This window comes from Marmota marmota, unplaced genomic scaffold (assembly GCF_001458135.2).
Source record: "Marmota marmota marmota unplaced genomic scaffold, marMar, whole genome shotgun sequence".
Classification (NCBI taxonomy): domain Eukaryota; kingdom Metazoa; phylum Chordata; class Mammalia; order Rodentia; family Sciuridae; genus Marmota; species Marmota marmota.
In genome coordinates, this window is record NW_026000249.1 from 5152359 (window position 1) to 5177718 (window position 25360).

The window sequence follows — 25360 nt, forward strand, 5'->3', positions numbered from 1 at the left end:
CACCAATGTAGGAAAATACATAAATACAATGCCTTAGCTCTCTTCATGTATCTCCTTCTCCAATTGTACTCTATGGAGGCCACTGTTCACTCATGTCAGACCAGTCATGTACATCATATTATAACATTATTCATCTTGTTTGGGTTTTAATTTTCACATAAAACATGGCAGTCCTATTTTTTACATATCAAAAAAGTTGGTTCAAATAGATGGCTATACTATTTCTGAAAGACTGTGTTTATTACATTTGAGCAATATATTTGGGACAGAAATGAAAGGTAAATGCTATTTAATAGTTAATTCATAGCATCTTTTACAGATGAAATAGTCAACAGTTTCTCAGTTTTCTCAGCCTCAGCACTACTGATTCTGTTGTGGGGGGCTATCCAAAGCATTGTAGAATGCTTAGCAGCACCTGATCTCTACTCAACTTGATGCTAATGTCACACCCCATCCAGATGCAACTAGAAATGTTTTGACTTTGCCAGACATCCCCTTGGGAACAAAATAATCCCCCATCTCTCAGTTGAGATCCACTGAGCCTCAGCCTAATATAAATGATCAAGGATAAAATAAACTCAACTCCCCAAAGTAATGCAGAAAACAAATTAAATTTTGTAGAAAACTGGAATTAATTTTCATAATTTCATATAAAAAACCCAATCACAGAATCATACAATTTAACATCTGGACACATCCTTCTGGGCATACAAGGATAGATAAAAAGGTCTTTAAAAACACTTTACAAAAGTAAATACAAACCTATAATACATGACATTGCCAAAAATAAGTTCTGGTGTAAGATAAATCAGAACTAAAATCTGATTTAATGTAGGTGACTACTTTACAGTGGTTCTAACAAAGGGGGTGGGAAAAGCTGGGCTTTTATAAACAAATTCCAAATCCAAATTCCTCTTAGAATATCTGGCAAGATATAAAGTATAATTATGTAGTTCACATAAACAATAGTGTATAGATGCATTCATTTATCCTATGTGAGAACTCTAGTGCAGTGCAAAACAAGGGCTTATTTGGGTCAGGAAACAATGGTGCAATGGAACTTGCTCTTCCATGAGTAAGAAAGAGTATTTGTAGAAATAAAAGATGATGGAGAATGAGTCATCATCTGAAGGACATTTCCTGTTTTACTAACAAACCAAGCAATATATTTACACTGAAAAACAAAAGGGAGGGTGGGGCGGGAGGACCCTGTTCCACCAGTAACTAATATCCTGTCCATAAAACAAGACAAACTCAGAAAATTGTCAAAAATGTCATTCTCATCTTTATTTTTGGGCATGTAGCATGTTTTAACAAACCAATTTTACATGTGCGACCATCTGTAATAGCAAAAGAAATACAATATATTTTTAATAAATTCCTCATCAATGTAATTTCACTTTTAAATAAACATTAAGTAATGGGGTAGAACAATGTGTTTCCACATACTGACCAGTGCAACACTGACAGTTACAACTAAGGTATCCAGGAAGTCTGAAAATTAAGATTTATGTAAGACAAATAAACTTACTTCCATTTGTTTGAAAACCAAAAAAAGGAAAATAATTTCTCACTTGTAAAGTACACATCTTACATGCAAAAACAATTTTAAATGCTATTTTCACTTTAAATAAATAACAACTGAAGAATTCAATGACAAATTTGAAAAATAAATTAAGAAGCAAAAGGAAAAAATAGTAGTGTACCTTTTAAAATTGCTGAGTAGAATAAATAAAACCAAATGTTAACCATTTCTCACTTTACCATGAATATTGCACTGTTTATTTCATATTTATGTCAGTTTCAATGCATAAAAATCCTAGTAGGTCTGAATAGTTTGGATCAGTCCATTTTTCTCCAACAAAAGAATCCCTAGCTTCTAGATTTTAAAAACTGCACTCTTGCATTTGTGTTTTAGTACAAACAAAACACAAATATATTTCTTTTATACCAGTGGCAACCGGATAATAGGCATATTAAGATACTCTTAAAAAGTAAGAAGTTTTGTGAATGTTATCATTTTAAAAATCCTGTACAGAATCACAATACTGACAGAATCTATCTAGTGCACCCACAAGTGCCTCATTGTTTTGATTCACAGTCCTTTTTTCACAAAAGCTTATTCTAAAGAGTTCAAAGAATTAATAATACACACCATGTGGATAATTTGGGGTTTAAAAACCCATGGCTCTGGGCAACAACAATTATAGTTAACAACATCCACTCACAAAAAGACTGTGTCCTAAGATTTTCAGAGTTGGTTTGCTATAAATAAAACATTCTTAAGTAAAGCCTTTTTGCACATTGACAATACTTATCAGACATCAGCTAGGCCACAGTGAAGGAAACGACTTATATCAAAAGGACAGGGTAGCAGCTGGTTGTGAGATGGCACACCTCATACATTCTGCTCAGAAAACACAAAGGCCATTTACAGAAGACTAAATTATGCACTGAAAATGTGGAGGGCTTCTCTGCACTATCAACAGTGATATCGGTCCCTAGAAATTAAAAATCAAAAGTTTCATAAACATAACTGAAGATGAAGGCTCTACTGAGGAGAATACACATAACCGATCAAAGAAATACTTAAGAGTATGCCGGTGACTTTTCCTGGCATTAACTAATATGAGTTCTGGCATGTTAGACATTTTACCATCTCATGTCAACTATGACTATAACAAAAGAAGCCATCTGAAAGATGAGCAAAGAGCAAATGCAACCAGGGTCCTTAACAGCAGGAAGAAGCTAGTTCAACATTCTACACAAAAGCAGGTACTCAAAACATGCTGGTAACTGACAGACCATCTTACTTAAGAAACCCGCTGATTAGATGTAATGCTTACTGAATGGACCCAATAAATGTTTTAAGAGCATGACTTAAATATCTAATAAATGTATACGAACATGTAATTGTTGTACTTCCCTAAAGAAAACTTGTAAACATCTGGTGAGTGTCTAATTAATGCTTTAACGTTAAAAACTGGCCAAAAAATGCCCAGAAACGTTTGGCCCTTCAGCACCCAAAGCTCTCAAAATATAATGTTAAAACATCTCTGCTAGAAGGATTTCAGTAATCTGAAAAATTTCATACCTGAGTGGCTTAAACGTTCTCTTCTACATTTTAAGGAAGTGCAAGGAGTTTCTACACTCAGGAATTGCATAAGTTTTTCTTTCCTCAAAAGAAAATATCGAATGATATAGAGGTAGCATAACTTGCTAAAATTAACAATCAAAAACAAACAAAGCAAGGTTATTTTCAATCACCTTAATAGAATTATTACAAATGTTTAAAACTTTACAACCTGGGTTTTCTATTCTATCTGGGTGTGTCTAAAACCTCATCATTCTCAACCCTTTGTGTAGTGTCAGGATTTTGATGAGTCCAGGCACCGCTTGGCCCCGTGGCATCCATTGCAACATCAATGATAGAATCTGGAGTCATCCACCTCAGGAAAACAAGGAGGAGATAGTCGAGCACAGCTAAAAAAGCAAAAATATAGCCTGTTACTGGGCCACAGTGAGAGATGAGCCTGTCCAGTCGCTTGTCCATCGGCAGCACAGCTTCCCCCGCCACCCGTTCGTACACCTGAAGGAGAGAAGACTGAGAATGAGCTGGTGGACCCATGAAAGGACAATTCACACTGACCAGGAAAGTTTCAGAAACATAAACAGAAGTTGCTCGTGTTTATTGTTGTTGTTATAGTAAGGATGTCCTTAATGCCCTTTGATACAACTCTCATTGGGTACATTGCCCAGTCTGGGCAAAAGACTGGGCTAGATATGTGTGACACAAAGAATAAGCTACAATTAATTCCTCTCCCCTAGGAGATCACCATCAACTTCAGCTGAGTACTAGAATACCAAAGACCTACAATTTCTGAACAGTTCTTTTGGGTCACCAATGCAAAGGATATTTAATTCAACACTGACTTTAGCAGTGCTCAAGCAGGACTGGCCTTGTCAATGCCTTGACTGGTCAAAGAAAGCTCTCACTGGCATCTGGCAGACATTAGGCATAATCAGAGTGCCACAATATAGTGGGCTTCTGGGGCTACACAGGCTCTTCTTTCAACTGCCACAAGGCCATCCATGCTACTCAGAAACATTCCACAGACTGCAAGTAAAACAGGGGAAAATAGCGGGTAAATTTTAGTAGGCAGCATAGTTCACACTTGAGCAAACTGAGTTTGCTGCTGAGAATTGGTAAGTAGGTGGCTTGCTTTTTAAAACATTGCTTAGCACGTTTTGCTCTAAAATAGCAAAAACCAAAGATCTTTAAACATACTTGTTTAGAACACATCAAATGGGCCAGCATGACCATTTTTTAACTGCCTTTAAGCATTACTTGTGCTTCGTTTCACAGACCTGTAAACCATCTTCTTTTAAATTCAAGAAAAGTTACAACATGAAGTACAAGATCTACAGGTCAGTGGCCTTTGAAAAGTATAGGACACTTTCACCTAGTTCTTCTATCCTGAGGACATTTTAAATATAAACATTTTAATCAGGATGATGCTGAAAATTATGTGAAGGCTGAAGCCCAATTTAATTTTGTGATCAACTTTCTGAACAACACAGTTAAAAGGAGTTTAAAAGAATTAAAATGTTGCCAAGCATGGCAGCTCAAGCCGTAACCCCAGCAGCTCTGGAGGATGAGGCAGGAGGATTGCAAGTTCAAAGCCAGCCTCAGCAACTTAGCAAAGCACTAAGCAACTCAGTGAGACCCTGTCTCTAAATAAAATATAAAAAAGGGCTGGGAATGTAGTAGCGGTTAAGTGCCCCTGGGTTCAATCTCGAAAGAAAGAAAAGAATCAAAATGTCTAGAATTAAAAGACCAACTACAATTGACATGTTTGTCCAGGTTTTTTTTTTTTTCATGTCAGTTAATTTATTATCTTAGGTGATAAAATAACAATTTACTACTATGACGAGAATGTGACAATCTGTTATCGATAAGGATTTACTTTTTTCTAAATGTATACAATAAACTACCAGAGTATAAAATAGAAAAAAATATACAGATGCTTTATTATTACTTTAAACATAACTAAAAGAAAATATGTGGTTACAAGAAAAGTCCTAACTAGCTCTTTTAATGTATGCTGACAAACTGTCACCATAATTCTTTACGTATAATAGCTCAGAATTCTTTATATGATGTCCATCAAGAAGGTCAAGTCACAACTTAAAAGAGCTGTGGTTCTCAATCAGGATGAACAAAAGAGTGGTATCACCAAAAATAAAAAAAAAAAAAAAGCCAAAAACCTCTCTAGCCAAATATCCTTGCTAACCGTACACAAAATTCCATCTCTGCGCCCCCAGAGTCACATTAGAATTTAGGAAGTGGTTGGGGAGCTAAGGGGGCAGGGAGACAGAGTCTGAAGAGGTTACCCAGGTAACTCTGACATGCACAGTCACAGATAATCAGTGCTAGATTCCAGCTTTCAAAGGAAAAGGTAGCTATTTCACATGGGTTGAGATTCTGCAAGACTTCTAAAAGGTCAGAGTGCCTCACAGACACTTCAGTCAAAAACATTTATTGAAAAACATCTTATGTTTCAATTGAAAATTTTATTACATATGACCATTTTTAGAGATAAAGATGTTTTTGAATTTGTTCTCAAATATGGGCTCATTTTATACACTGAATCTGATCATTGAAACTAAGTAAAAAAGCCTTACAGTAAAAGACAATATATTCTCTTCTCTGCTACACCTTGCTACTACTTCAGGCTAAAAACTGTCTGCTCCATTGCATACCTTGAAAATATAAAGCACTACTCTACACTACAACCTTCTCCATACTCTACCTGGCTGTCTTTCTGGTCCAGGATTTCTATATACTAAGAAAATGAATTGTTGTTTCCACAATGAATGAGTTGTTTCCACTCAGCTTCTTACATGGTGATAAAAGACATGAGGAAGAAGTAGTCAGGAGAAAGACCTAAAGGATAAAACTGTATAGAATAAATGAAGTCTCTAGACCAAAATCAGGAAGCATTTCTCACAAGCACACTCTCCTACCTAAGGGTGTCAATCTATTTCCTGTACCTGTCCTTTTGAAATTCCCTATAGCTGTCTTTTATTGTGATCATTTTTCCAACTTTTTAAGTATATTTTGAATTCTAACTCATTATGTTCTCAAACAGTTCAAAGATGCAAAAATCATTTTCCTGCAGAAAATCACAGTAGTTAGCAAAAGGACCAAAAAAAGTTTAGGAAGCAGCTTGAATCAAATATTAACAAGTTATGGGCTGAGGTTATAGCTCATTAGTAGAGCACTTGCCTAGAACATGTGAGGCACTGGGTTCAATACTCAGCACTGCATTCAAAAAATAAATAAATACATAAATAAAGGTACTGTGTCCATCTATAACTAAAAATATTTTTTAATATTTTTAAATATTTAAATTTTAAATATTTTAAAATATTAACAAGTTATGAGGTTGCTCTAATTTTCCTCAGGAAAATCAACAAAATCAGAAGTCAAATGCAATGTTTTAACGAAAACTTAGCCAGGATGTGTATCAAAAGTAATGCATAGTTCCTTTCTTTCTATAAGAGAGTTCATAAACTTAACCAACAATATCAATGGCAAACTTGTATGTAAAAGAAAGCAAATATGTGTGTGAAACATCAAGAGTTCAGACAAAAATCTTTTCTCAGCATGTGACATACTTTTTCAGTTCTTTCTGCAACATTCCTCCAGGTGTAGAAAGTCTTTACTATGTTATGGATATTTTCTGGAGCTGGCAATGCCCCCGACTTCTGTTGTAAAATAGCTTTCTCCAACCCTTTGCACAAAGATTTTACTGAAGGCTCACACAAAATAATAAGATCTTCTGGAAGCACCTCAGGAATTCCACCAACCCTGGTACTTACAACCTTGAAAAGAAAAAAAGGAATACATGGTCCACTATAATCAGACCTCGGGGAAATCAACAAAATCAACTTAAAAAATTATTACAGCATGTATCTCAGTGTGTTTTTTTTTTTCTTTCCAAAATATGAACACAGAAATCCCAACAATACAAGCCCTGAAAGCTTTTTACCTGTAAACCACAACTTGCTGCTTCCACGATCGCCATGCAGAATGCTTCGGTAAGGGACGTATTAAGAAAAATATGTCCTTGAACTAAGACATTTCTAACATCCTTGTGTTCTAACGCTCCCAAAAGACGCACCCTGATTTTTTAAATGAGAGGGGAAGAAAGAAGGGAGTGAAAAATCATGCCACAAAAGAAATTTAATTTCTAAGCTAAGTTAGCTATTTATATTACACTTAGATTCTTTTATTGTAATGTTTACCACCTCTAAGAACCAGTATCATCAAATAATGATCTAAAAGAAAGCCTTATATAGCTGTTGAGTTACAACTCATATAACTAACATATTTCAAACTTTTGTTACGTATACCAAATTTCATCTTCTCCAAAACTAACTTGCATTTAGTAAAAATATTAATACACTTTGGTGACTGAATATTAAAGTCTCATTTCTAACAGGAAAATGGCCTTTTCAAAATCGATGTTTCAGGGGCTGGGGATATAGCTCAGTTGGTAGGGTGCTTGCCTTGCATGCACAAGGCCTTGGGTTCAATTCCCAGCACCCCCCCCCCCCGCCCCCAAAAAATTGATGTTTCATACATGCACATTTTGTGTATTATCAAAGTTACTGAAGAAAATACCTGTCTGAACCTATGTGTGCAGAGCAATTTACATGATTTGGGCCATGTTATTTTTTTCCACTGCTGGGGACTGAACCCAGGGCCTTGTGCATGCTAGGCAAGTGCTCTACCAAGGAGCTACATGCCCAGCCAGTGCCATGTTATTTAAATCACAACAAAATATGGCTCAGAAATCTATAAATATTTCCAAAGTGGTTACTTTTATGTGTGGGTGTGTGCCTTCCACAGTGCCTCCAACAACTGTCCCCCAAAGTCACATAATATTGGACTAATAGAGAAAATAAAACTGAATTCTCATTTTCTCACTTTATGTAAATTCTTTTAAAAACAGGACTTATACTACATTTTTATATCAACTACACGCAGGAGAAGCAGCACATCTAAAACAGACATCTAGTCAAAACCAAAATGGATAGCTGATATCTTCTCACCCACGACACTATGGAAGCCATCAGTACCTGTCATGTAGCTGGTATCTTTCTCGTACTTCTTCCAAAATGATTCTCTTTGGTCCCTCTCCTCCAATTATGAAATTTAAATCTGGATATTTCTGACAGAGTTCAGGTATTATACCACTAAGCAAATCGGTTCCTGAAAATATAAAATAAAGATGAATGTTAGATATATTAATATTTAAACTTTAAAAATCATCAGAACTACTGAGAATTCACTCACTTGAAGAAACCAAATCTCCCAAGACTTGAATGCTTCATAAATTCCTAGGAGTCCCCAAGAGTTGCAATTCTTGAAGACAAAGACCCTGACATTCATTGTTACCTTCCACACACCCAAAATATGGACAATTAATCCTGTTTCAACATACTATTCTTTAAGTTATTTACTTGTCCACGTTAAGTGGTATTTAAGGTGGTTAAAATTTGAGTTAGCTTTCTCCACAGCAGAATGACTAACAGGAGATCTAGGTCTTGCCTCTGCTGTATTTTTGTTGTTGTTGTTTTTAACCAGTGAGCCCTTTGATCATGGCAGTCTCCTGATCTATTAATTGCAGGGAATTATGTACCTAAAGACCAAGGTCTCTTTCAGCTATAAAATTCTATCAGTCTATAATTCCACTTCCTGCCACAGGAAAGGACTAAGCAACAAAGTCTAATTACTCCCTGCACTTTGCTCAAAATGCAGTTTGTACAAAGGATTTTGTAATGAACCCTACAGTGTTAGCAGAATTTTAAAAAGTCCACCCGAACCAGCTATAGCCCACTTTCCCAGAATGGGAGTAAATGAGGGTAGTTGGACCTCAACTGTTATATCTTTACAGTCCACAGAACAAAAGAATGCATCTTGATTCCTTTTAAAAAAATATTTTCTGATAATCTGTAACCACAACCTCATGTAATATAAAGTAATAAAGTAAATCATGACCTATAGTCTGAAAAAGTAAGGGGCTATCGAAAGCCATAGCAATGGTGCTACTATTTGGTTATCTACACCCACGAATTGCATTTGTTATGTTCATCTACCCACAAACAGGCAGATCAATTATAAACAGATGCTGGGAGAAATGACACATATAAGGTCATTTTCATTAAGTAATGCAAAGTAGGATTCATTAAAGAAACTCTGCTGGTATTTTCAAAAGAGGATGGCGTATATCAAAAATAAATTCCCATGTATTTTTTCTGAATTAATGAAGGCTTCTCATTAAAAATCTTAGCTATCTTTGTTTTAAGTCCATTATCAAATCCATCAACTGAATTTCTAGATAAAGCAAAAGGTGGCTAAATAACATTTAGTCTTCTATGATTCCTTCATTTCCTTGCTTTTCTCTCTTCCCCCCCTTTCAAATACAATGTTAAGAGTTCACTCTTCAAATAAAAATAGAGCAATAATCATAACTGCTGATAATTTTTAACATTTACTGAATGCTTCCTATGTCAGGCAATGTACTTTAAATGCATTGTCATTTAATCCTGACAATCACTTTTCAAAAAATGAGACCGGTTAATACTATCAGTGCTCTATAATAGTTATCAGAATAAAGGGTTTATTTCCTCACTACAAAAAAAAAAATCATTTCTGGTACCTCTAAGAAGAGTCTAACACAAAGGAACGGACAAAGAGACTTTCAATTGCCATTCTCAAAAAGACAAGAAAAATTCTCAATTCAAACTTCTTTAAAAGCTCAGTCTAACAATATTTTAAAGCATTTTTCTGATCTATCCTAGGATAATGGTGGCCAGGCTGGGAGGAGGGGAACAAGAGGCCTTAACTCGAGAAGAGCTGGACTCACATTTGTCATGTCTGTTACTTACTGTGTAACCTGGGTGAGTTACTTACCCTCTCTGAGACTCAGTTTCTTTGTCTGTTACATGCAGATAACATCTACCCTACAGTTGTTGGGAGGGTCAAGTGAGGTACTGTACCATGCACAGGCTTTATGAACTGCAGAATACAAATGGTAGGTTGTCATTACCACTATAGGAGGAAATGGGGTGTGCCTGCACACACACAGAGCACGGGGAAACCCTGCCAGAGAGCAAAACAGGGCTCAGAAGTCAACCAGGAAATCTGGGCAAAGAAAATTTGGACTTAGCCTCTCTTACTTAATCCACTCCAATATGCTTTTGATAGCTGGTATAATAGACATCTCCTGAAGAAATTAATTTGTTAATAAGGAATGGACCATTAATATGACTACTCACTTTTGGATTACAAATGTGGCCGTTCCTTCTCAGAATGCCACTATTTGCAGGGTGCCTGGCATATGGAAAGAGTTCGATAAATATTTGTTGAGTATTAAACAGGAGAAGCTGTACCTTCACTCTGTTGGTGGTTAGCTCAGCTGGTCAAAACATCACAATAATGAAGTAAAGGTGATAGGTTTAACCTTTGGATGAGTAGTTAATTTTGCTGACCCTTAATCACATATGCCTCATACTCAGCTACCTCACAAAAGTATACTATTTGATTAAAAAATAAATTAAGCATATTTTCTAAGTTACAGCAAACACGTCACCAATATCCCAAAAGAGATTCAGAATAAAATACAAGTCCATTCATATCTTCTTCTTTATTTTTAATTTTTCTGGTGCTGGGGATTGAACCCAGAGCCTTGCACATGCTAGGCAAAGTGCTCTATCTGAGCTACACTGAGCAACACCCCCAGCCGCATTCATATCTTCTCAGATAAAGAATAGAAGCATACTGCTGCCTTGGCCCCAGAAAATATGGTTTAGTTTAAGTTTCTTTTACCAGTCTCCCTTAAGTGGACTTAAGCTTCCCATTCCAAAAGTGAACTATACCAACCAGGGACTATATCTAGGTTTTGGGCCACTCCCTAGTACACTGGTACACTGCTAAGCTTCTTGCTTACCCAAAACCTGCTGCATCTGTTCACAAATCTGTGTAATGCCAGTTGTACTTGTCACTGTACTGGTTAATTTAATTAAGTATCACATAAAATGACGATATAAGTTTCTACGAAAACTAAGCTGAATGGTTGAAAAATCCAATAAAGAAAAGTCATAGAACTAAGTTCTTGTCAGATGAGAATACAAATGTTTAAACCACTGTGTAAAACTGAAAGCAAATTTTAAAAGTCCAGGAGAACATTACTTCATGCACCTTTAGGTTTTCACCCCACTTAAAAGAAGCCCAAAGTAGCAATGGTAGATTGTGCTTTGTGAAGGTGACTGTGCAAGATGAAGCCACTGAAATCAATGTACTAGTACCTGAAGCCAGCAGCTCTACATCAAAACTACTCACTATTCAGTGTGGTTAATATTTTGAATTAAGTTCAAATATTTCAAGAAAGTAAATAAATGATTATTAGGTTCATAAATAGCATTCGTAACTCTCTATGTTTTTATTTATTTTTATTTTTGGTACCAGGGTTCGAACCCAGAGGTGCTTAACCACTGAGCCACATCCCCAGCCCTATTATTTTGAGACAGGGTCTCACTAAGTTACTAGGGAGCTAGCTAAGTTGCTGAGGCTGGCTTTGAACCTGAGATCCTCCTGCCTCAGCCTCTGGAGCTGCTGGGACTACAGATGTGCACCATTGCACCTGGCTCTATAATGTTTTTAATAATCAGACTATTTCAGATTCTGGTAAACGAGTTTCCACAAATGCTTTAGTGGCGTCTATGAGTGCTGCACTGAAAGAAAAAAAAATCTTTGATACTCCTGGACATTTATCAAGTACAACCTGGGCTAAGGACTTTATAGGAACCATCAGTGAACTTTCACAAAGTTCCCACCTTTGCTTAAACAAATGAAAAAACAAACTTAGAGATGTTAAATAACTTGCCCTTGATCATACAACAGGGTAGAGTCAGGCTCTGACCTTGGGCCATCGAATCCTCTCTTCTTCACCACTTACCTGCCAATATTATCAATGTTTCATATATGATTAGATCAAATAAGCAAGCTATAAAACAGTAGTGTGCCAAACAGGCCCATTCATATTGAGCATATGAACATAGGCATAAAAAGGACAGTTAATTATAAATCAAAATGTCCATTAGGGTCATCTCTGAATAACACCGATACCCCTGATTTTAGTTTTCATCTTTGTGTTTTTCTTAGCTTTTAAAACATCTGCAATGAAAATATATTACCTTTACAATCAGAAAGAAATGGCCATGTGGTGGGTTGAATCCTTTACTTCTTACCACATGTGCAGGGCTATTTTAATTTTGTAAAAGATCTTAGTGATGACACAGCATCAGGTTATTGTTTTTATCTTTCATCAACCATTAAAACATCAAAGGCTGGGGGCAGCATTCATCACCATTCTAAAAATTTCTCTCCTTGGATGTGTAAACCAACATCAGAGCTTTCTTTACTCTGGTTAATGCAGAAGTAATTATAAAACCATTAGACAAAATGAAAAACCAAACAATCATCATATATATACATATATATATATATATATATATACACACACACACACACACACACACACACACACACAAGTATTCAACAGCTTTCTATAAGGAAAAAAGACTGCAATGCAAATATAGCTATCATTTCATTACCTTTTCTGTAAACAAGTCTGCTGACAACAACAATAGTTATTACACTATCATGCCTCCTAAATGGGTCTGGAGTGAAGTCAGTAGGATCTACTGCATTAGGAATGACGGACACTATTTCAGGATTCAGTGCTGCTCTTAGTACAGTATTTTCCTTACTAGTATAAGAGACACAAATGATGTGGTTTGTGTCACAAAGAGATACAGTTAGAAGCTTGTTTGTAAGCACCGAGCTGACATCAGCAAATCCAAAAAGGGAATGGTCCGTGAAGACTGTCTGGAGCCCCATTGTCTTGGCGTGGAAGAGAGCATCATGGGCCATGGCAGAAAAAGAACTATGGGAATGGATTATGGTGACTCTCTCCCGAACAAATATGTACCTGAGCAATGGCAGACTGTGAAAGAGGGTCGTGGCTGTAGATTGGTTGTACATGACTTTCAGAGGCAAGTAATAGACTTTGAGGCCATTAGTGAGGTAACGGATGCCTTTTCGATTTCCGTAAGCATGGGTGACAATTATGACCTTGTGCCCTCTTTCAATCAGGCACTGAGAGAGCTGGTAAATATGGCTCTCCACGCCTCCCATGTTTGGGTAGAAAAAGTCAGACACCATGCATATGCTATGGGCACGGGTTCTAGAAGTGGAAAGACTTCCAGGGGTAACCGGGGAGAGTATAGCTGAGGAAGGCTGGCCATGCCCACCTCCTCCACTACAGGCCATGCTGAGGTGATTTAGGCATCAGTTCTTAAGAGCAACCCAGTTATGTATCCTGTTACCTGAAAAAAAGCAAAACAGAATCTCAGCTTAGAGACACAACACATTCCATATTCCAAATCCTGTTAGAAAGTAGTTTTAATGTTAACATAAATTTGTTAGCTTTTCCCCTAGACATAAAAACAAAGCATATAATGAATTTACTCACTTGACAACATTTACTTGCTTAACGTTTACTAGGTGCCATACAAGAAAACTACATTCTGCAACATCTTGATTTTGCTAGTGTCTTTATTTTGCTCTAAAAGTCATTGCTACTCACTCAATTCACAATAGCCAAGCTATGGAACCAACCTAGGTGCCCTACAACAGATGAATGGATAAAGAAAATGTGTTATATGCACACAATGGAATATTACTCAGCCTTAAAGAAGAATGAAATTATGGCATTTGCTAGTAAATGGATGGAGCTGGAGAATATTATGCTAAGCAAAATAAGTCAATCCCAAGAACAAAGGCCAGATGTTCTCTCTGATATGTGGATGCTAACCCAGAAACAGAGAGGATAGGGAGGGGAAGATTAGAAGTTCATGGATTAGACAAAGAGGAATGAAGGGAAGGGAGGGGGATGGTAATAGGAAAGACAGTAGAATGAATCATACATAACTTTCCTATCCTTATATATAAATACACAACCAGTGTAACTCCACATCTTTATACAATCATAAGAATGGGATCCTAATTAGAATTATACTCCATGTACATATGTCAAAATACACTCTACTGTCATGTATATCTAAAAAGAACAAATAATAATTTTTAAAAAGTCATTGCTATTCATAATTCTAAATGAGTTTGTTACACCACAGTACATAATGGTTTGCAACACCATCAAACCAGTTGTTTTCAATAATCACATACACACACATCACATACATACATATATATATATACATGTGCATATTTTCCTCTACTGTTATCATTTTACCAGCTTCTACTTATTAAATGGCCACTATACAATAGGAACTGTGTGCTAAGAGTTTTCTGCATCTTATTTGTAGCTTCACCAAAACCCTATAAGGTATCAACTTTATTTTATAAATGGAAAGTCTAAAGCTTAAGGGAGGTTAAGGAATCTGTCCAAGATCACTCAGCTCCTTAGAGGCAGCATAATGTGTTTCACTGGTGATCCCACCTACACCTTGCATTTGGATCAGGTTTAACTCACAGGACACAAGAGAAGTGGTATGCAAATTTTTGACCTCAGCCTGAAAAAGGCCCTGTGGCTTCCAGTTATGCACTCTTACTACCCTAAACTACCATGCAAGAAGTTTAGCTATTGTGCTACAGAGACATGGAGGAAACAATATGAAGAGAGACGAGCTCTCAGACTACATAGGAGAGAGCCAGAGGCCCAGCCATGCTCATGTTATCTGGACTCATTCTCTCACCAAACTGCTAGCTAAATACAGCCTCCCTGGTGGCCACTGGCAAGACCAGAAATACCATTAGCCATGCCTAGTAGACTACAGAATCATGAAAAACTGCAAAATGGTTGCTGTTTTAAAACCACTAAGTTTTAGGGAGAAAGGATGATTAAAACAGCCCAGAATTCAAATCTAATTATTCTGGTCTACTGCCTGGTTTTGTAAGTAAAAAGTTTCATGGGAACACAGACTCACCCATTCATTTATGTGAATGGCTACTTTTGTGCTACAACAGCAGACTATCTGCCACAGAGACCATATGACCCACAGAGCCTAAAATATTTACCATCTGGCTCTTTACAGAAAGTTTGCTGATTCCTGCTCTAGAGCTTAGCCACTGATTCAATTCATCTCATAAATTTCTGCTGGTATTGGCTCTGTGGTTTATGTTAAAATATATCTGGAACTAGATAGCACCTTTTCAAATGTCACCTGGAGTTCATGCTGTGGAAAATCCATATTTTCTCCTTCCTTATTCAAGGATGGTGATAATCAAACTGCTCCCTTCATTTTTTTCCTTAAACTTTCTTTATGTAGGCCCTTCTTCCCTGAGTGCTCTCCTTTCAATGTGGAGTCTGAAAATAAGGCCAAAGTAAAGACAATCTCCATCTCCAGTCAGTTCCTATATCTAAAGTGAGAAATGTATATCTCAGGGATCCCCTAAAGCCATATCAATGTGAAATGCTCATTCAATATTACTATAGACTCTTAGACTTTTTTTTTAAATGAATGTTCCACATCAAACAGAAAGAGAGATTTTATGTATTTATTTATTTATTTTTGTGGTGCTGGGGATTGAACCCAGGGCCTTGTGTATGTAAGGCAAGCACTCTACCAACTGAGCTAATATCCCAAGCCCCAGATTCTTAGACTTTTATAGCTAAAGAATCTTAGAGATCTAGTTAAAAATCTTCCTTAGCTTACAAATGAAGATGCCCAGGGCTCCAGAAACCTCAACTATACAATGGGAAGCCATCCTTAATCTGAATTGCAGATTTCACCTGCAAACTCAGAAAATACAAATTAACTGTGTGTGCAAAGTCTTAACATCAATTCTCTCCAATAAACTCATCTGCATTTTTTTTTAAATATTTTTTTAGTTGAACTTGGACACAATACCTTTATTTTATTTATTTATTTTTATGTGTGCTGAGGCTCGAACCCAGCGCCTTGCATGTGCTAGGCGAGCGTTCTACCACTGAGCCAGAACCCCAGCCCAGCAGGCCTTGGAGTTCTGACCATCAATTCTCTCATCAGATTATCACTGTGATGATAAAATAACATATATGTCCAAAAGATGTCACAGTAAAGTGGACCATGGAGACAACTGAACAGTCCCCAAGAGGTAAGGATCCGGATCCCTAGCCTTCTCTAAATTGGTCAACCTCTTTCAAGAAAGAGAATGATAGAAAGAAAGAAAGAAAGAAAGAAAGAAAGAAAGAAAGAAAGAAAGAAAAAAGGACTGAGAGACTGAATATATAAGCCTAGAAATTACGAAAATGGAAAATGGCTTAGTCCCTTATGAGCTGCTATAACAATATATCACAAAATGGCTTAAAACAAGAGCAACTCATTGCTCACAGTTCTGGATGCTGAGAAGTCCAAGATCAAGGTCCTGGCACATCCAGTGCCTGCTGAGGGCCTGCTCTGTGGTTCATAGATGGGTGGCCTGCTCTGGCTGTACCCTCATGTGGCAGAAAGGGTGATGGGTCTCTCTGGAGGTCGCTTCTCAAGGGCAGAAAGCCCTTCTGAAAGCTCTGCTCTCAGGACCTCCCAAAAGACACACCCCCAACACCAGGACCTTGAGAGGCAAGATTTCAACTTATTTGGGGGGGGGGGGTTTAGAGGGACACAAACATTCAGTTTACAGAAGAAAACAGAAGATGAGCAAAACCAGAAGGGGATTCTGTGAAAAGACTAAGAGGAAGGAGCGAGGGGGGCCCTGTCCCAGAGGCCATGGAAACTGCAGGACTGGGGAGGCCCAGCAGAGGGTGTACCAACAGGAAAGGGGCCAGATTTTCAATAGGGATTTTGAGCTGGGGCACTGAGCACTCCCAAGGAAACCTCATCCTCCTTCTCCCCCTGAGATACTTGGTAAAGTCTCCTTTCTTATTAGTCCACTTGTGGGGTTGGATCTACTTAGAAGATGCCTTGAGACACTAAACCCTGCTGTAAGGATGGGTGTAGAATGAAATCAGATGGCTCAGAGGTACCTGGTCCCCACTGATTCACACCGCTAAGGACTAACACTGAGCCAGACGCGTTCTGAGGACTTTACCGGCAGCAGCTCATCCAGCCCTCCCAGCAACTCAGTGAAACCCGAGCCACATCTGCACCCCATTTTACAACCGAAGAAGCCAAGCCGCAGAGACGCCAGATGNCACTCCGAGAGGTGGCTAGGGAGCGCTAGGGCCAAGGAGGGAGTGCCCCCGCTCAGTCCGCGACCCGGCGGGGTCAGGCACAGTCTGATTAGGCCCAAAGGGAGGAGGAAAATGGCCAGAATGTGTGCAGGGGTCTAAGGCCCGGACTCCCGCCGTCCCCAGTCCCTCGCCCCACCAGCCTTAGCCAACGAACCGGCTCCAGCCTGCAACGCTTCCTCAACCCCACTCGACTCCGGAGACCCTCTGACCCGACTTCCAGGCCTGAAGCCCGACCGGCTTCATCCCTTACATAGCCTGCCCCACTCCAGCAGGTACAGCACAGCGCCGACCCGAAGTGGCCGAGAGTGCGGGAGGGGAGAGGGGCAGATGCGCACTTACCGGCGAGTCCCATGGCCGCCGGTGTCCGGACCTCCCGCGGCTGTAGCCGGGGTTCCGCCCCACTGCCCCGAAACACCAATCCGGAGCGTCCGCGCCCGAGAGCCGCGCCCCCGAGGCATCCAATCACAAGGAGGCACCGAAGTCACGTGAAAGAGCGACGTTCAGTCGTCCCCACCCTTCAGCGCGAGAGGTCGCGTCGGCTAGCGCGTGCGCACGTCTTCTAGATGCTGCAGAAGATTGGGTGCGTGCCTATCCTGGTTGCCTAGTTACAGCGTCTCTTTTCAGGAAGCCTGTTTTCTCCTTGCTCGCTTCCGATTGGGAGAGAAGGTTACGAAAACCCGGGTCATGGTGGCATTTTGTTTGTAATCATTGGCGCCACAGCAGAACCGTACTGGCAGAATTGCCAGATGCAACTAATAAAAAGACACAAAAAGTCAGAGCAGATCAAAACAAATAAAAATGTCAACTTTGAATTTCAGATAATTTTTCATACAAGTTTGTCCCAAATACAGGAGGCTTCACTAAAAAATTAACAGTGTTTATTTAATAAAGTTCTGATTCAACTGCTTAACTTACATTTTATCAGACAACTGTTCACAGTAGCGGAGACGGCATCTGAGGACTCCCACTCAAACAGGTTCAACTGGCTATGCTGGTGCTTAGCCAAAGGACTAATAGAATCAGTAGGAGTAATCTGAAGGTCACCCACCCTTCACAGTTGGCTCTTGGAGTTCCCCAGCCCTGCCATGCCTGTACTTTCAAACAAGAACAAATTTCTTTTTGAGCACCATCATTACCACCACGATGGCTTCCCTTCTGAACCTGGAATAAGCCTATTCACCCCTTAAGATTTCACCTTTTTTCTGATGGCCTCCCCAAGCCTCCAGAGAGAATTAAATACTCCCATATATACACATATTTACATATATATATATAACAAATATATATATATATTAGTTGTAGATGGACACAATACCTTTTTTTATTTAATTAATTAATTTATTTTTATGTGGTGCTGAGAATGGAACCCAGTGCCTCACACATGCTAGGCAAGCTCTCTACCACTGAGCTACAACTCCAGCCCCACTTTTGTATTTTGATAGTACTTTGGCATTGAACACTGACATGTTCTAGCTTGTCCTAGGCACTGAGCATTAAAAGGTAAATATGGTGGCACATGCCTGTAATCCCAGCAGCTCAGAAGGCTAAGGCAGGAGGATGACAATTTCAAAGACAGCCTCAGCATTTAGCGAGGCTTTAAGCAACTTAGCAAGATCCTGTCTCAAAATTTAAAAGAAAAGGGGGGGCTTGGAGATGTGGCTCAATGGTTAAGCGCCCCTGGATTCAATTCTTGATTAAACAAAACAAAACAAAGGTAAATAAGTAGTGATTCCACTTCTCAAGAATTTACAATCTCATATGGACACATGACACCACTTATAGTCAGTTAAATATTAAGCAACAATACCCATTTAAAACTATTTTCTAAAAGTCAAAAGAAAGTTGCAGTAGGAGGATTAAAATATAAATCTAGAGATGATTCTAACTACAGTGTTCAGCCTAATGTATGACCTCAAAGTACGCCTTTAGAGAATTTTCTTAGAAACCACCAAAATTAGACCAAATTACTTATATGCACTGTATTCTGATTATACTTAATAAAATATAAGGACAATCAGTACCAGCTATAGAATTAAATGACCTAAAATGGAAAAGATGTAAAATAAATGTGGATGTCATATTCCCATTCATGTGTAAATTAGATGCCTTAGATAATTTTGGAGAGGGAAGGCAACAAATATGTATTGAGAAATTGCTATATATGTGCAAAGCACAATGCAGAGAGAATCTGGCATGAACATAACTCCCAAGGAATCAAGATGGAGTTAAAGCATATGTATCTATGATAAAAAGATAGGAACTCACAAGTGCCATAAGAAAAATACAGGGATTTCAGAGAGATAGAGTATTTCTGTCTGTGAAAATTTAGCTAGAAGAGTAAATAGAGGGTGTCTGTGCAACTCTTGAGAGCAAGACCATTTCAAGAACAAAATGAACAAGAGACAAAGACAGGTACTGACTGTTCAGTGAACACTGTTGTAAAATTACACAGGAAAGAGATGGGAAAGGGGTGTGGATAAGAAAAGAGTGACATTTTCAGTGATAGAGCAAACTGATAGAGGATCTTACCAAGGAAAATGAACTTGTTGTTGAGCCAGACTTCCAGACAATATGACATTTTCAATTAATATTCCAAGACTCATCCATCATTCTGGTTCAAACAAAAAATGAGAAGAAATACAAAATAAATGAGGAAAGCACAAGTTTCAGCTGTGATTTTTTAAAAAGAGGATAATTTTTTCCTTGTATCAGAAAAAGAACCAAAATGCAAAAGGGTGATCAGGACCAAAGTCAGATAGGTCCCAGACTCTGTGTATTTGGCAACAGGAAGACATAAACCAAGGGTTAGCTCCTATAGAATAGTAGAGACTAATAGGACTCCACATGTGGCTAGAGCCATGAACCAGCCTGGTGAGAGACTGTTGTATTAGTGACATTCAATAAGCCACTTGCCAATATGGGCATCCTTGTGTAATCCCCTCCCACATTGACTCTTGAGGTTTGGCCATATGATTTGCTTGGCAATGGGACATCAATAAATGAGATACCACAGAGGCTTAATAGGTGTTCATGAACTGGTTTATGTCCTGTTGGAAACTTTCCTCTTGAAAGCCAATGGTTATGTTGTGAAAAAGCTGAGGCAAGATCTTCAGTGATGGAAAGCCACATGGAAAGAGTCACCTTGAAGAATGAGAGGTCATCTCCACCATTCCAGCAGTGAGTTCCCAGCTTAATGTAACCAATGGAGTGACTTCAGCCTATGCTATATGGATCAACCCACAGAATTATTTAAATTAATAAGTCATTGTTGTCTCAAGGCACTCAGTTTTTTTTTTCTGCACCAAATGAGCAATGGTTTTAAGAGCCACATCCCAAACCCTATTTTGTATTTTATTAGAGACAGGGTCCCACTGAGATGCTTAGCGCCTCACCATTGCTGAGGCTGATTTTGAACTTGCGATCCTCCTGTCTCAGCCTCCCCAGCCACTGGGATTATAGGTGTGTACCAGTGTGCCCAGTGACACTCAGTTTTATGGCAGTTTTACAGCAATAGATAACCAGCTTTCCTTACCTAACCATTTCCCCCACTTGTGAATCAAGATTGAAATAATTTTTTGCAATAGTTGCTACCTTTCTGGGGATATTACCTTGTTAGAGAACTGAACTAAGCAAGGTGATCTGCAATATACTACTATCACTGCTAGTCTGGGAGATGATAAGCAAACATACACACACACACACACACACACACACACACAGAGAGAGAGAGAGAGAGAGAGAGAGAGAGAGAGAGAGAGCCCAAGATTAGTTTGTAAACCAAAATGCCAAACATTAAAAGAGGTATACTAAGAAAAACACAGAGATGTAATGATAGAGGTTTAACTCATTCCAGATACAATTCAAATAATAGAAATATATGGAAAAAAATTGAGAATTTGGAAGCAAAAGCATGCAGAAATGAAGCAAATGTCAATGGATATTAAGGGATCAATTATCAATCTTGAATATAAAGAAGTATTAATATTTTGAAAACTCATTTCAGTGATAAAGTTTAGGTTAGACACGGTTTTAGTGCAATGAAAAAAATAAAAATTAGTATGATGCAAATAGTACTAAGGAAGTCACTTTGCCTCAGTGTACAACATAGAAATGAAACATCTCAAATCACAAAGCCTTGTCTTTGGAAATTTATTCTAGTAGCTGGAGGAGAAGAGAGTGTAAGAGTGGCACTGCTGGAAAAGAGACCATTTAGGCTATTTCATTAGTCCTGAGTAATTAGCCCCTTGTAATTCAAAGTCCAGTCTGCATATCAGTGGTGCCAGCATCTGAGAGACCTTAAGATGCAGATTCCCAGGCCCTATTCCAGACACACTGAATAAGAATCTGCACTTTTACAAGATACTGACTTATTCATGTTCACATCAATGCTTAGGAAGCATAGTTCTAGACAAAAGGGATGGAGGACCAGATCGATTTTAGTGCAATGACAAAAATAGAGGCCCTGAAAATCACAGGAGCCACGGATCGGCTTAAACAATGCTTTCTTCTTTGTTTTACTCCCCTATTGTGAAGACCATCCTCCCTCATATGGCTTTCTGAGAAAGAATGATAGAAGACTAGAGGGATTTTCTAAAACTTTGTATGTTGTAAAATACATTTTCATCCCTTCGATTTTATTCATAGTCTGGGTGCCGAGTACTAGGACTGATATTATTTTCTTTTTTATTTTTACTTTTTAGTTGTCAATGGACCTTTATTTTATTTGTTTATACGAGGTGCTGAGAATCGAACACAATGCCTCACACATGCTAGGCAAGTACTCTACCACTGAGCCACAACTCTAGCCCCTGATATTATTTTCCTTCAGAATTTTAACAGTCTTGCTCTGGTCTTCTAGCTTTCAGTGTAGCTGTTGAGAAATATAATGTCATCATTATTTCTGACTCTTTTTATGAAATCCTCATAATTTTTACTCTAGAAGCTTATACAGTTGTCTCTCAGTCTCTTGTGGCCTGAAATTTCATACCTTGGTATAGGTATATTTTCATTACTTAGTCTGAGCACTCAAAGCCTCTTTATTTGCCAAGCCATGTGCTTAAGCTCTGAGAAATTTCCTTGAATTTCCAAATTATTGATTACATATTCTTCCATTGTCTCTCTGGTTTGCTGGAACATTCATTATTCTGATATTAGACCCCTTTGTATTTCACTTTTAGTTCTTATTTATTTTCTTTTTATTCTACTTCCTGAGAAATTTCTTCAACTCTTATCTCCCCCTCAACCCTCACCCCGCATTAGATTCTTTTTTTAACCTATTTATTTATTTATTTTTATGTGGTGCTGAGGATTGAACCCAGGGCCTCCCACGTGCCAGGTGAGTGTTCTACCACTGAGCTACAGCACCCCCCCCATTAGATTCTTAATTTATCTTATAATTGTTTTAGTTTCCTAGAGCTCTATTGTGTTCTCCAGCATTGTCACGTGTGTGTGTGTGTGTGTGTGTGTGTAAGAGAGACAGACAGTCAGACAGACAGACAGACTGGGGATTGAACCCAGAGCCTCAGCCATACTATGCAAGTGCTCTATCACTGACCCATACCCCCAGGCCCTGGCATTGTCTTTTCTAATAGCCCCTTCCCTTATTCTTATTGGTGTTCCCCTCTTGCCCCCACCTCCTGGATATTAATGATTTGACATTTTCTTCTCCCTGTTGAGTCTGTTTCTTCCAAATTGCCTTCTTCTGTTTGTTTTACTCTCTTTCATATTAGGGTTTTACCAGATGTCTGGAAATTCATGGTTACCCACTCATATTTAAAAGTATGGGTCAGAGCTAGGGCTGTAGCTCAGTGGTAGAGCACTCACCTAGCATGTGTGAGGCACTGGGTTCCATTCTCAGAACCATGTAAATAAATAAATAAATAAATAGCATTGTAGTCCATCTATAACTAAAAATATATATTTAAAAAAACTTAAAATAAAAGGGACAAAAGAGTTGATCAGAATTCTGAGCCCTAGAGTGGTGGGGCCTGTTGACTCATTGGACTGTTTCACTGAGTATCCCCCCTTCAGATTGATTTCAGTACTTTCGGGGTCTCTCCTCTTGGGCTGGTCATATTCCCCTTACAGAAAACCATTTTGAGTAAAGGCCTGACTGCCAGCATTGTGGTCACACATAGAGGGCTAAGGGCTGAGGTTCTTAATATTTAGTATGCATGTGTTTACTTAATTTACCTGTTCTCAGTTTAGTATCATGTCCTTGTGGATGCCAGGTATCCTCTGGTCCAGGTGCACTCTATTTCACCCTAGTCAGAGAATTAATAACCTATCATTTCCCTGAGCTCAGGAGTGGCATTCACCCTACGACAGGGTATGTGTGTGGGAGGGGATCTAGGATCAAACTGTTTCTTAATCAGATTTCAGATTGAACCTCATTTTAGCATTCCTCCCATTTATACAAGTACAAGGGACACCAATTTCTGAGCTTTTGGGGAACTCAGCTTTCCCTATTATTGGCTTAAATTCCTATTTGTATTTTCAGATCTGCCAAACCATTTACAACTCATCCACCTACTTTTCAGCTTTCAGAATGTTGTTTCTGTCAACCTTCCTATTCACCAGGTCTTTGTAGGTTTAGGCTCTTATAAAATCCCTTTCCTCTTGGGGAGTGTTTACTCAGGGCATTGAAAGATAGCAAAAGTTGATGAATGCTTTTATGCAGACTATTTTTATGGACTATTCAGAGTCCATGCCATTGAGATATACCATGAAAATAACTAGAATCCTTCCATAAATGTAACATGACTTTATTTGAATTGCTGAGAATTGGGCTGGGGTCATTGCTCAATGGCAGAATATTTGGCTAGTATTCACAAGGCGCTGGGTTCTATCCCAGCACTGCAAGAAAAAGAAAAAAGAAACTGTTCTCAACTATTCCTGAGAACTGAAATTTAAATCATGGTTACTCCTTAGCTTCATTGGGTTGCATACGTACACAATGACAAAAAAAAGGTGAGGCCAGCTAATTCCAACAACCCATTCAACAGAGTCCTTTACTGTAAAGGCTCAAAAAACAGCCTATTTCATAGTAATTGGTAACACTTGATAAATTAAGGAATATTTTTCACCAAGGAATTGGCCAGCTTTTACAATAAAGGACCAAGTGCATATTTTAGGCAGTGCAGGATATGTGATCTCTGTCATATACTGTTCAACCCTAATGTTGCAGAGCAAAAGTGGCCATAGACAATATATCAACAAATGAGCATGACTGTGTTCCAATAACACATGATTTACAAAAACAGGGAGTGGGCCAAAATTGGCCAGTGGGATTGCTTTCAAACAATATCAGTGGTAAGATAACAAGAGGCAGACTTTTTTTAAAACTGAGCTATTACAAGGGTCAAATAACAGAATATTTTTGGATAGTTGTCATTTCTTAACATTTTTTAAGGAGAATACATCTTTCCTTAAGTTCCTATCTAGAGTTACAACATCTGAATAATTCAGATATGCTATGATCTAGCTGAGTTTAAACAATATGAATTGTATAAAATTACTCTTGACTTTCCTTTTAGAGGGATTTTTACTTACTGGTCACAAAATCAATGCAATCATTAATTATTCATTAAGTAATTATTTATTAGGCACCTACTATAAGCAAAGCATTGTTATCACACTGAGGATTAAGAGTAAATTAGCTCTTGTTGACCAAATTACCAGATCTATGAAATTCACAATTTGTGGGGGAGGGGGGCACCAGGGATTGAACTCAGGGACACTCAACCACAGAACCACATCCCAAGCCCAATTTTGTATTTTATTTAGAGACAGAGTCTCACTGAGTTACCTAGCACTTTTTTTTTTTCTTTTTTTTTTATTGCTGAGGCTTGGCTTTGAACTTGTGATCCCTTCTGCCTCAGCCTTCCAAGCCTCTGGGGTTATAGGTGTACACTACCATGTCTGGTAGACTGCTGCCTTTAACTAAGCATGTCCTAGATTTTACCTGACAAAGCATCAGACTTACAACATCCCAGACTCTGAAGTTCAGAGGAGAGAGACGGAGTGGTCGGCGTCTCTCAAGGCACACAGGGGAT

At 38.4% G+C, this 25360-nt stretch overlaps 1 protein-coding gene across 10 annotated transcripts; it reads right to left on the reverse strand.

The window, feature by feature from the left end:
• Positions 1–1262: 1262 nt before the first annotated feature.
• Piga (phosphatidylinositol glycan anchor biosynthesis class A) lies at positions 1263–17723 on the reverse strand. Of its 10 annotated transcripts, XM_048796534.1 has the most exons (7): positions 17646–17702; positions 15304–15461; positions 12688–13461; positions 8149–8281; positions 7056–7188; positions 6682–6888; positions 1263–3589 (listed from the first exon to the last, which is right to left on the reverse strand). In XM_048796534.1, the coding sequence occupies exons 3-7, from the start codon at positions 13403–13405 to the stop codon at positions 3320–3322; spliced, it is 1461 nt and encodes a 486-aa protein (XP_048652491.1). In that variant the 5' UTR covers positions 13406–13461; positions 15304–15461; positions 17646–17702; the 3' UTR covers positions 1263–3319. The 10 variants fall into 10 exon arrangements, with proteins under 10 accessions (XP_048652491.1, XP_015343537.1, XP_048652495.1 ...); XM_015488051.2 differs by lacking the exon at positions 15304–15461 and having other exon boundaries at positions 17646–17723; XM_048796538.1 differs by lacking the exon at positions 15304–15461 and having other exon boundaries at positions 13387–13461; positions 17646–17693.
• Positions 17724–25360: the final 7637 nt, after the last annotated feature.

Bases quoted from the DNA above. Each gene is read 5' to 3' on its own strand.
- Piga (XM_015488051.2), bottom strand. From the start codon at position 13,405: ATGGCCTGTAGTGGAGGAGGTGGGCATGGCCAGCCTTCCTCAGCTATA. The intron at 8,282-12,687 runs GTAATGAAATGA...TTATATTTTCAG, and splicing joins CAGACTTGTTTACAGAAAAG to GAACCGATTTGCTTAGTGGT. The intron at 6,889-7,055 runs GTAAAAAGCTTT...TTTCTTTTCAAG, and splicing joins CAGCAAGTTGTGGTTTACAG to GTTGTAAGTACCAGGGTTGG.